This window comes from Crocuta crocuta, unplaced genomic scaffold (genome assembly GCF_008692635.1).
Source record: "Crocuta crocuta isolate KB4526 unplaced genomic scaffold, BGI_CrCroc_1.0 scaffold190, whole genome shotgun sequence".
Classification (NCBI taxonomy): Eukaryota; Metazoa; Chordata; class Mammalia; order Carnivora; family Hyaenidae; genus Crocuta; species Crocuta crocuta.
In genome coordinates this window covers 7,372,415-7,384,863 of record NW_027527955.1, presented here as the reverse complement: position 1 = coordinate 7,384,863, position 12,449 = coordinate 7,372,415, and the positions used below count along the sequence as shown (strand labels likewise).

Below are 12,449 nucleotides of genomic sequence, written 5' to 3'. Positions count from 1 at the left end.
AGCTCAGGTGGTGACCTTATCGTTCGTGAGTTTGGGTCCCGCACTGGGCTTTGTCCTGACAGTGCAGAGCCTAGAGCCTGCTTCAGATTCTGTGTCTCCCTCTCTCTCTCTGTCCCTCTTCCACTTGTGCGTGTGTTCTCTCTCTCTCTCAAAAATAAGTAAACATTAAAAAAAGTAAGTAAAACAAAATTTAAAAAATCTGACCTCATATATAAATTATAAAATTTCTCAATTTTTACACAACTGCCTAAATAGCAATATACTTAAACTAATTATGAAAAATCTGGTACTATTTTAAAGTATTCAATTATTAGCACACTCTATACTTCTCAGTTTGCTATTTATAAGGATATTTCTTAGACCTATCTAAGGAATTTCTCATTTTTGCCAGAATGTAAGACAACAATGTATATAAAACAATTCCCAATTTTATTCTCTTAATTCATGTACTCAAAGTCATTTAAAAATTTGATATTAGGAGAAAAGTTTCTTATTGATGTGAAAGTATACTATAATCCAGTAGGAAACCCTACTATCTAATGACACAATACCATCTTACTATACGTAAAAGAAATTTAGATTGTTGAAAACAAATATAATGGCATTAATAAATACCATTAGATAGTAAGCAAAAAATACAGCAAATTTACAGAAAACTGATGTATTCCACATGACTAATACCATATATCCCAATACATTCTGAATCTAAAACAAATTGGAATGAATTCTTATATAGTTAATTCAGGCAAAGCAAATTAACAGTTAAAAAATACATAAACAGCAAAATAAAAGCAAATTCCTAAACAGGTAGCATAATACCTATATTTTAAAAAAAGAAAGTATTTTAGTTAAAAATATTAGAAACTAAACACAAAAATAAACTGAAAGAAATTCCCACACATGGCTATGCATACAATAAAAATAAATATGCCTCTGAATAGTATAATATACCAAGCAATGGGAAAAAATTGAATGGATACAAACAGAAACTGATATTTAAAATTTTTCTTAATGTTTATTAATTTTGAGAGAGAGAGAAAGTGAGAGAGTTGGGGACCGGGCATAGAGAGAGGGAGAGAGAATCCCAAGCAGAGTCTGTGCTGTCAGCAAAGAGCTCAGTGCAGGACTTGAACTCACAAACTGTGAGATCATTATGACCTGAGCTGAAATCAAGAGTCAGACACTTAACTGAATGAGTACCCAGTGCCCAGAAACTGATACTTTAATGAAAAATTTAGAGAGATACCAAGATATGTTTACATTCATTAAAAAAAAAAAAAAAAAGATTGGAGTTATCAGCCATATTTTGCACTTACTCAGATCTAGAATTTACTAATGGTTGCAAAGTACTCACAAGGTACCAGTAACTGGGCCATGTACTTATAGATGATTATTGCATTTCACTCCATATTTCTACCCACACGTTTATTCTCCCATTACTTGAGTTCTCAATTTTAAGTACCATTTACAAAAGCCTTGCTATAGAAGATGAGAGTTAAATTCTCTTAACACAATGCTCAACCCCACCACAACACACCCGAACTTCATCTTTCCCAGGCTCCCTCATGTGGTTATATCATAGGGTTCTGGTGAACAAATACTCAATGTTTACATTATTACAGGCATGTAAACACTATTCAGGGCTAACCAAGGCACTAGGGAATTCAACATCCGGGAAGGAGCACGCTGATGAAGAAGACAAACCCCAGTGGCACAGCTTGGCAGCAGGCCTAGAAAGCAACCAGTGCAGACTAGAGAAAGAGAATGAGGGCTCCAAGAGGGATGAGGGAAGGGGAGACGGGAGAGAAGTTGGGAAGGACTGACTATATGGTGAGAAAATGCAGAGTCCACTTAAGAGTTTGGGTCTGCAGCAATAGTACTACTAGAAATTTACCCAAAGAATAGAGGAGTGCTGATGCATAGGGGCACATACACCCCAATGTTTATAGCAGCGCTATCAACAATAGCCAGATTATGGAAAGAGCCCAAATGCCCATCAATTGGTGAATGGATAAAGAAGCTGTGGTATATTTATAAAATGGAATACTTGGCAATGAAAACAAATGAAATTCTGCCATTTGCAACAATGTGGATGGGACTAGACGGTATTATGCTAAGTGAATTAAGTCAGAGAAAGACAGAAATCCTATGTTTGCACTCATATGTGGAATTTAAGAAACTTAAGACCCTGGGGGAAGAGAAGGAAAAAAAATAGTTACAGAGAGGGAGACACATCATAAGAGACTCTTAAATACAGAAAATAAACTGAAGGGTGATGGAGGTGGAGAGGCGGGGAGAGGGGAAAACGGGTGATGGGCACTGAGGAGTGCTGGGATGAGCACTGGGTGTTGTATGTAAGCGATGGATCACAGGAATCTACTTCCGAAGCCAAGAACACACTGAATATTAGCTAACTTGACAATAAATTATACAGCGAAAGAAAAAGAATTTGGGTCTTAAACAGTGATAAGGACATAGGATAGTAAGCAAGTACAAAAACAAAGCAATTATTAACTACAGAGAGAAAAAGGTTTACAGGTAAGAAAATGTAACCAAAGTATGCTGGATTCCTTGTTTTCATGGATTCTGCACCCCCTTTGGTTGGTTTACTACTGCATTTTAAGTGAATCTATCCTCTGGGAGTTTTAATGTTATAGGAGGCAATTTTTTTTTTTTTTTTGAAAATTTGCATGTCTCCTATTTCTCCCCAATTTTCTTCATGGGTTTCTTTTCTTTCTTTCTAACCTTTAAATATGAGAGCTCCCCAGGTCTCAGCCCTAGGCCTCTTCTTCATCTACACTCACTTGTTATGTGCTATTCCGTAGTCCTGTTAATTCAAATACCATCTGCGTGCTGCAAACTTCCAAATTTGTAGGTTCATCCCTGGTGTCTCTGTTGCCTGCTCACTCAACATGTCCCACTCCATGCTCCCAGGGATGCGGGATCCCACACGGCCCAAACTGGGCTGAACTCTTCACTACTCACCCACTCCCATCAACCTGTTCCTCTCCAGCATCCTCCCGCTCAGCAGATGACAATACCACCCATCTAACTATGCAAACTAAAAGCCAAGAACTCCTCCCAGACTCTCCACATTTCATCCTACCTAGTCCACACATATATCCTATTGTCTCTGGAAACCCTGCTTTTCATCATCTCCAAGACCATCACTCGGACACATCACCAACTCTGCTCAGAACACAGGCTGCCTCCTAAATACCTTCCTTGTTCCCCTCTACCCCGCCACACTACATTACACAGTGTCCAGAGTCACCTTGTATCGTAAATCAGGTGGGCACTGAAACATTCCCCTCGCTCCCCCAAATACATACATCTTCTCCAACCCTCTCAGTATAAAATCAAAAACCTCACCATAGCCTACGAAGTCCTACACAATCTGGCCTTTGCTTATCTCTCTGATTTCATCCCTCCCTGCCCCTTCCATTCACTCTACTCCAACCACCAGCCTTCCTTCTGGTCCTCTAAAACACAAGCTTCCCCCAACCTCAGGGCCAGAATACCCTGCCTAGGATGCTCTTTACCAAGACCTTTACATGCCCAGCTCCCTCACACTATTCAGGTCTGTGTTCAAATGTCACCTCCACCAAAAGGCCTTTAAAACAGCTGGATGCACATACACTGCTCATATGTGGTCACTCCCTATACTTTATTTCCTTTCTCCTTCTTTATTTCTCCTCAGTGCCCTTATCACTATCTAAATTATTATTTTATACTTGTGTGTCTTTCTCCCCCATTAGAATGGAAGTTTAAGCTGTTTTGTTCACTGTCATATCTTTAGCATCTAGTAGAGTGACATCTGTAATCAATTTTTTTAACTGACTAAACGAGGAAATATGTGAACAAGTAAAAAAAGTACAAGGAAAGAAATGTATCAAAAGACCCAACTGTCATCCTCAAAATCATCGTCTTCAAAGACAGAAAAATTGTAATTCTCAGAGTCTAAGAAATCTACTACTGTCAGAATCCAAATGATTTTTTTCTTAGCATCTTTGCATTAGAAACTGAGTTATCTTTATCTTCAGACAATAAATTTTGTTCAGTACCATCACGGGTATTACTACATAAAGAATTTAAAAATTATTTACCACTACCTTTGCCTAATACAGCATTAGTTATGTGTTAGCTGCTTTCAGCTGCTGTTGTGTTTTCTAAGTATGTATCATTCTCTTATTTTAGAAAGCTTATAACATTACAATTGAAACTAATTTTTTGCTTTTGAGTCATGGCGAATGATGACAGTAAGTTTATATCTAAAATGTTAGAGGACTAACCGAAATCCTATCACTGATTAGTTAAAGCCTCTGGCTTGTTGATTTTGCTTAAATATCTACTAATAGGTTGTGAAATCCATCTCTTAACTGTGAAGCTCTGGGCAGCTAACCTCAGCAACAAGAAGCTAGGGCACATCACCACCATAGTCTTTTGATGCTTCCTTAACTAGAGATCCCTGCATGTCTCCTATTAGTTAGAATACCCATCTTGGATTTTAACAATTGGACACTTGTTCCTGATACTAGCATACTGGATGAAAAATAACTGTTAAATAACTTTTAATGGACTAGTAATGGAAACTATCCAAGATACAGCTTGAAAGGACACTGTTTTAATACAGCTACATGGAGCACAAGACATGGGACATGGTTTTCTAGTGACATCTATAATAAAGCTCAAGTGTACACCATCACTGCAAAGTGAAGATAAATGCACCTTTTGGAGTCAAAGATCAAATTAAGAGAAAATAAGTGGTTCCCATCAGATAAAGTAGCTTTTATTGAAAGCAAACAAAGCTATAGTGCTATTTTGTCACTAACAGAGAGCTAAATGTTAAAAAGAAGAACTTATATGACTTATCTCCAGAATAGGACACTTCATTTATTGTGCCCTATTTTGAGTATAATCACCACAGATGCCATGGATCTCTTACTAATACTCCCACTATAAACATGCACAGTTATAGGAGTTGCATGTGCATGTGTACAGTTATGTTTGGGGAAGAAAGGGAAAAGAAAATGATGGACCTCAAAATACAGCACAAATAATACGTATGTGACAATTCATAAGGAGTAGAGGTTCCACCAGTTTATATTTAGTCATACAAATGGTGAAAGCAAACAAAATCAAAACCAAAACCTCATAATGTGTTCCCTCCTGAAACGATTTTAATAAATCGTGGTAATAAATACGACCTAGAATTTAACAAACACATGTAACCATTCCACTTACCTGATTGTATGATGATAAAATTTGAGGAGGTTAGAAATTTTATATAACAAAACTGCCCCAGGTTCAGCAACTATTACTTGTTCAATTCGAACCTGTGAAAATGTGGGGGGAAAAAATTAAACATTTCTTAAAAACATAATTTTCCTTTGATAATCACATGTGGTCTAAATAGCATTCTTTTTTAAAACTTTTTTTTTTAATGTTTTATTTATTTCTAGGAGAGAGAGAGAGAGAAAGCGTGAGCAGGGGAGGGTCAGAGAGAGAGAGGGAGACACAGACTCTGAAACAGGCTCCAGGCTCTGAGCTGGCAGTCAGCACAGAGCCCGACGCGGGGCTCAAACCCACGAACCGCGAGATCATGACCTGAGCGAAAGTCGGACGCTTAACCGACTAAGCCACCCAGGCGCCCCGAAATAGCATTCTAAAAAGACAAAATTTAATTACTGTAGAAATCATAAAGTTCCTTCTAAGTAAACTCTGAATATTAAATTATAGGGGATGGTAGAATAACAGAAACATTTTAACACAGATACACATTACAAAAAAAAAAAAAAATCCTTTATCCTACAGAATTTGGCTCGAAGGCAGTCGCTACCAAAAATAACCAAAACAAAGAGGAGGTCATTGTAAGGGTTTTTTGTTTTTTTTAACCAGTATATAATGGAATTTAGTTCTATTACAAATCAGCTGTTACCTCCCTAAAACAGATTATCAGTGCAAAAATACTGCTCTATCAACCAACTATTCAGAAAAAAAAATTAAAGAATTCTTATCTTTAAACTATTACACCAAATTTGCTTTCTTAAATTAGCACCGACATATATATGTCTAATTATGACTACCATGGCAATATCAGATCTAGTTCAAAGTTAACTCCATCTCTCTTAAGATTAACTACTAGGAATCTTTAATTAAATTCCATCCCTTACTAAATATTCCCTAATTAATGAATTCAAGTTAAATTACACGGATATGTGCTTCCTTACATATTGTATCTGTTCTTAAGCTGCTGCTTACATCGTGTTTTCCTGTTTCCTAACTAGATTCTAAACACAGAGATTGTGTTTTCTGCTGCTTTCACATCTCTGCGGCATCTGGTAGAACAGTACATACACAACAGATGCATAAGACATGCTTTTGAAAACTCAAGTTTCTCTGTACTTACATTTTGGAATATGTCATAATGCCAACATATGTGATTTGCTAAAATAGATTTATAAATGTATGTATGTGAGCATACAAAAACCTCTTAGATTCAAGAAATTAAATCTTTACATTAATATGTTTATGAAATCTATACATCTTTTGGCCTTAGACAGTAGATGAGCTAACTAACACAGAATTACAAATCGTGAATAGCATGTGAATTTAAAAACCATGATTTTCACATTACGATTTCTAGGTCCAAGTCCTGCCTCAATAGTCACTTAAATTATATATTGTATCAATAAAAGTGATATTTTCTGAATGTTCACGTAATTATTAGGACAATATATAATAGTTGTTAATTATAGACAGACAGCTCTTCTCTAGTAGATTTATAACAGCATCTTCGCCAGCTGGCAAAGTTTCTCCTAAAATTTTCAGGCATCAAAAAAATATTCTTCATGCCAACTCCATTAAGAAAGTGAGAAAGGAGGAAGAGGAAGGGGGGAAAGGAAAGGAAAAGAAGGAAGACAGAGAAGAAAGAAGAGGAAAAAAAACAACAACTCCACCTTCTTTTCTCTCTCTCTCTCTCTCTCTCTCTCTCTCTCACACACACACACACACACACACACACACACACACACACACACAGGTTCTGAGGGAAAGTAGAATCCTTTCAGCTACAATGAAGAGAAGAGAGAGAGGCTGAAAAAATCAGGAGACTGTGTACGATAGACGAAGGCTGTTTGCCACGCTGTTTTATGAGGCTTACATAAGAGGACAACCATTTTCAACAAAAGCCAACAGTCCCAGGAAAAATGACAGGTGACGAGAGACAAATACGAATGTACAAAGGATGAAAGAGACTAAGGAGGTGGTGGCAGCGGCCACAAACTGGACATCAGAAGGCGGTGGGGGGAAAACAAGCATTATTCACAAAGCTTAACAGCAGGGAAGGGAATAATGGCTCAGACATAACGCGCTGGGAACTGTCCCGGGCACATAATACACACTCAAGAAACTAACTGTATTGGAAGTGGCAGCGACGATAAAGGCAGAAATTAAAAGTAGCAAAATGGGCTACAGGCAGTTGGAAAACAATCTTGGGAGGAGATCAAAGATACTACCTGGCTCCCCATTCCAGTGCCCGAGACGGAGCTGGAGCCGAGGCAAGAGTGAGAGAGCGAGAGAAAGGCGGACAGAACCTGTGCTTATGGGGAAGGGGACAAGGGGAGGAGGGAGGAATGAAAGGGATAATAACAATCCTTTGTCGTAACATCGAACATGGCTGCTTGGGGCAGACAGATGTCTCCCCACAGTCTGAGGGCACGACTTCGACCCCATGCAATACAGCATTCAGCTCTATTTTCCATGCCATTTACCTTTGTGTATAAAATTACTTTCATAGAACCCATCATAATTCGGGGCGCCTGGGTGGCTTAGTCGGTTAAGCGTCCGACTTTCGCTTAGGTCATGATCTCGCGGTTCGTGGGTTCGGGCCCCGCGTCGGGCTCTGTGCTGACTGCCAGCTCAGAGCCTGGAGCCTGTTTCAGTCTGTGACTCCCTCTCTCTCTGACCCTCCCCTGCTCACGCTGTCTCTCTCTCTCTCTCTCCTAGAAATAAATAAAACATTAAAAAAAAAACGAACCCATCATAATTTATGAAGGTCATAGCATATAACAAAGTTTTTATTAGGAAAGATAAAATTCATGTTAGCTAGTGATCGCTTTGTGACCCAGAACATTCATACAAAAAAAGAAGCATCATTTTACCACCTGTAGACTTGAAAAACAAAGATTTAATACATCTTTTCTAACGTCTGTTTATTTTTGAGGGAGAGAGACAAAGCACGAGCAGGGTAAGGGAAGGGAGAAAGGGAGACACAGAATCTGAAACAGGCTCCAGGCTCTGAGCTAGCTGTCAGCAGAGTCAACATGGGGCTCGAACCCATGATCTGCCAGATCAAGACCCGAGCTGAAGGTGGACACTTAACTGACTGAGCCACCCAGGTGCCCTGAATACATTAACTCTGATGCTTCTAGCTACAATGCTGAAGTGAAGATACCTTGAAGTAAACACTTGATACTGATGATCAGAGCACTGTCTCTAAAATATGTGTAATTTTTTTAACTTTTTAAATGTTTTTTTATTTATTTCTGAGAGAAAGAGAGAGACAGCATGAGCAGGAGAGGGTGAGAGAGAGGGAGACACAGAATCCAAAGCAGGCTCCAGGCTCTGAGCTGTCAGCAGAGAGCCCAACACAGGGTTCGAACCCACGAACCATGAGATCAAGACCTGAGCCGAAGTCGGATGCTTAACTGACTAAGCCACCCAGGCGCCCCTAAAATATGTGTAATTTTAAGCTCAGACATAGATTTTTTAAAACTGGGAATAATCACAGCTTATGCATACTTTTCAAATATCCATAGTCTACCACCTATGAAGTTTCACTTTATTAACACATACAACACAGGTTAAATACAGGGTGGAATAAACCAAATGCACAGTTTCATAAGGATAGCTCTCATTATCATCACAACTTTTCCCTGATGCTTCTAAAAATCAAAATCTCCTCTTTCCTATAAAGAATTCACTCCATAAAGAAACAAGATTGAGTGAGAGAAATTTAACCAAAACATCCAATATCGTAGGTCATTACGAAAAGGTTAGCTGCTTATCAATTAGGACAAAAAAAAATTCTATTAATGGAATGTAATTAACTAAATGTAAAAAATTTTATGTTACTAGAATGTAAAAGATCACTAAAAAAATTTCAAATTGTAATTCAAAAGAAAATGTTAAAAGTTTGTTTTTTCTCAGCTAACTATAGTATAACAACTGAGAATATTAGTTACCCAAATGAGGTCATATAAAAAGAAGATTCTTATAATAGTGTGAATTGTCACAAGTATATAAAGGAAGGGAAAGAGTTATTGCGTCATATAATGCACCACTAGCAAGCTATTCTCACATGTAACTACTATGAACACCTGTTAGATTATCCTCTGGAGTACACATGTAACATACTATCATATGAAAAGATCTAAGGTTTCTGTGACTTCAGAAACTAAAAGGATTTTTGTTCATTTCACAATAGAAATATCATTGCTTGCTAATTTTTTCTTCACCTTTTGGTATCTTACATCAAAATTTCACAGAGAGTCACAGTAATGCCTTGTAATTGCCATAAACCCACCTTTCTGGGCATAAACATTTAAGGAAGATGAAATGAGAATTTCTAGGTACATTTGAAAACAAAGGCTGACTTCAGTTTATAATTTATTTATATAAGCAGTGGGTGTTCTTTTAATACTCTTAACATCATAACGTTTCTTACTCAGACCAAGACAGGAAACTCTAAAGTCCTTTCCAACCCTCAGATTCTAGAATTATATTTTATACAATTACTTGTAATAATGACAACAAAAGCGATCTGTAATATATAGAACAAAATACCTAAGTAAGTAAGAGGGTAGAGAGAGATAAAGCAGATAAAATACAATTTATTACCAAAGCAATTTATTCTTTGGTATGACTACGAGTTTCATTTAACAATATGTAGTTATAAAAAAATATGAAAAGTGTAGAAAAAGAAACATTTTCATTCTCTTTTCTTATCTTTCCAATAACTGCTAGTATACAAAACAAACAACATTTGTGAGTATAAATGTCTGAAAAGCAAAGTATAGCAAGGAAAGATTTCATCTGAGAGAAAGAAGTAAAATTATTTCAAAATATTTTGCTATTTATTTAGTGCATATGCAACTGAATCCTAAGATGATCAAGTTATAGTAATAATTAAATCTGTAGCTCAACTGTTTCCAGGGTGCGTCATCTGAGATTTCCTTGCTTGCAACAAAATACCAAAGAAAATTTTAGAAACAAAAAAAAATTAGTTTAAAAATTTAGTTCTTGGTAAGAATCAATCATAAACCTTCTGGATTTCAATTTCTACAGAGTAAACTGAAGTTGATCAGCAAGGAAAGAAAACCAACAATTGCAAAGAATTCCTTTACTGATAAAGAAAAACACTGCCTGCTGCAGGCTTCGCGGGTGTCAGGACCCAGGTGCTCCATCCACACAGTTTGCTCATTTCACCAGCACCAGCACCAGCACCCTTAATGGTGGGCATTTCTACACACAGGTTCAAGGTAAGCAAGCCAGCAGAGAAAAGGCAGCTTGAGCAAGCGAACACAAGTGGCAAAGCAGAAATTCTAACTCAAGTCTGATGTCAACACTTACACATACTATTTCATCCTTGTATTTTTTATTAGTTATTGCTATAATAGTCAAAAAATGTACAATGCTTGAAACCATAAAGTAAATGCATTATGTTCTTATAAAATCTCTGTTAAGAGATTAATTCACAGACTAATCATTCTCAATTTAACAGACGTTTTCTCAATTGATTAATAGAAGTTACCATGGAAAATATAATATGTTAAAAAAAATTAGTGTATATACACAAACTGAGAGTATTTCAAATTTTCTTCCTTAAGAGAGAAAACTGACAATGACTTTTTTTAAATTTTTAAATGTTTGTTTATTTTTGAGAGAGACAGAGAGAGAGAGTGTGAGTAGGGGAGGGGCAGAGAGGGGGAGACATAGAATCCAAGCAGGCTACAGGCTCTGAGCTTTCAGCACAGAGCCCAATGTGGGGCTCAAACCAGTGAACCACGAGATCATGACTTGAGCCAAAGTTGGACACTTAACTGACTGAGCCACCAAGGTGCCTTGACAACGGTTATTTTAAAATGTATTTTACAATCCTACACTAATGTGTTAATTTGAGAAAATTATAGCTTGACTTCAGGCTGTTAAGTTTTATTAAAATCGTAGGAACAAGGCAATAATTTATCCAGATACCATATAACATATATAAAAACAAAATATTTACCTTTAGAGGTCTGCACACACCCTCAGTAATATGCCCAACAACTTCCTGAATATTTTCTTCAACACCTACAATTAATGACAGCATAACTGAAATGTTTTTTCCAGATTACACATAAATTCAAAAAACTAACAATATGATTAATGAAACTAATAACAAACATTTAAAATAATAATATTTTATTAAGTTCAATATATTTTAGGACATTATTAATTATGTTAATATTTGGGTCTAGAACCTTGTTAATTTATTTCACAGCTAATTAATAAAATGAACAACTTTGTGAAAAAGAATAAAAATACGACTCACTAATAACACTTATGACACTAACATTAATGACACTAATAACAAACATTTAAAATAATATAACAATATTTTATTAAGTTCAATCTTTTAGGACATTATTAATTATCTTAATATTTGAGTCTAGAACCTTGTTTATATATTTCACTGCTGATTAATAAAATGAACAACTTCTCTGTGAAAAAGAATAAAAATGAGTCACAGGAAAAAATGACTGGTAAACATATTAACTGAAGGAAGTGATATGAAGATGTATTAGCGTTCGTTCTACAGACGCCTCATTTTGGGCAAGGGTGCTGAGCACAGAAGCTGAGATATAAAAATGGAAAGCACGCCTTGTGGGAAAACTGACATTTACTAAATATTGACTATTTACCAGGCTCCTGGGTAATTGATATTTACTGCTTTTAACTGATTTCTTTTGTCAGATGGAGAAACTGAGGCTTAGAAGAATTAAGTCATTCTCAAAGAATAACCTATTTCATCCAACTCCGATCTATTTTCTTCCAACCACTTCATGCTGCCTCTCAGATACACTTGACTAAAACATCTTTTAAGAAACACATTACTTTAAAGTAGGTAATTAGGATAACAGAAAACCAAACCACTTTAAAAAGTGCAGACCCTGTGCCAATCCAGCATACCCTGCTGAGTCTAATCTGAATATCAAAGAGTGAAAAATCCAAGAAGGTAAGCACCCTCCTCGATTTGTACACTAGCTTCTCCTGCAGATCATGATCTGAGCCAGAGTGATGTGAGGCTGACCAATGCGACACAGTCAAGTGCCACCAGTCACAATATTCCTCTTCACTTCCTATCAAAAATAGAGTACCTTAATTTTCCATTTATCCCTCAAACTCTA

At 36.7% G+C, this 12,449-nt stretch overlaps 1 protein-coding gene across 1 annotated transcript in view; it reads right to left on the bottom strand.

Moving 5' to 3' along the window:
- COG6 (component of oligomeric golgi complex 6) overlaps positions 1–12,449 on the bottom strand; it is a 76,190-nt gene that overhangs the window by 36,709 nt on the left and 27,032 nt on the right. Inside the window, exons 11-12 of the mRNA XM_077752577.1 lie at positions 11,288–11,352; positions 5,245–5,336 (exon numbers count right to left, since the gene is read on the bottom strand). Of these exons, the coding sequence (XP_077608703.1) occupies positions 5,245–5,336; positions 11,288–11,352 (157 nt within the window). The remainder of the gene's footprint in view (positions 1–5,244; positions 5,337–11,287; positions 11,353–12,449) is intronic.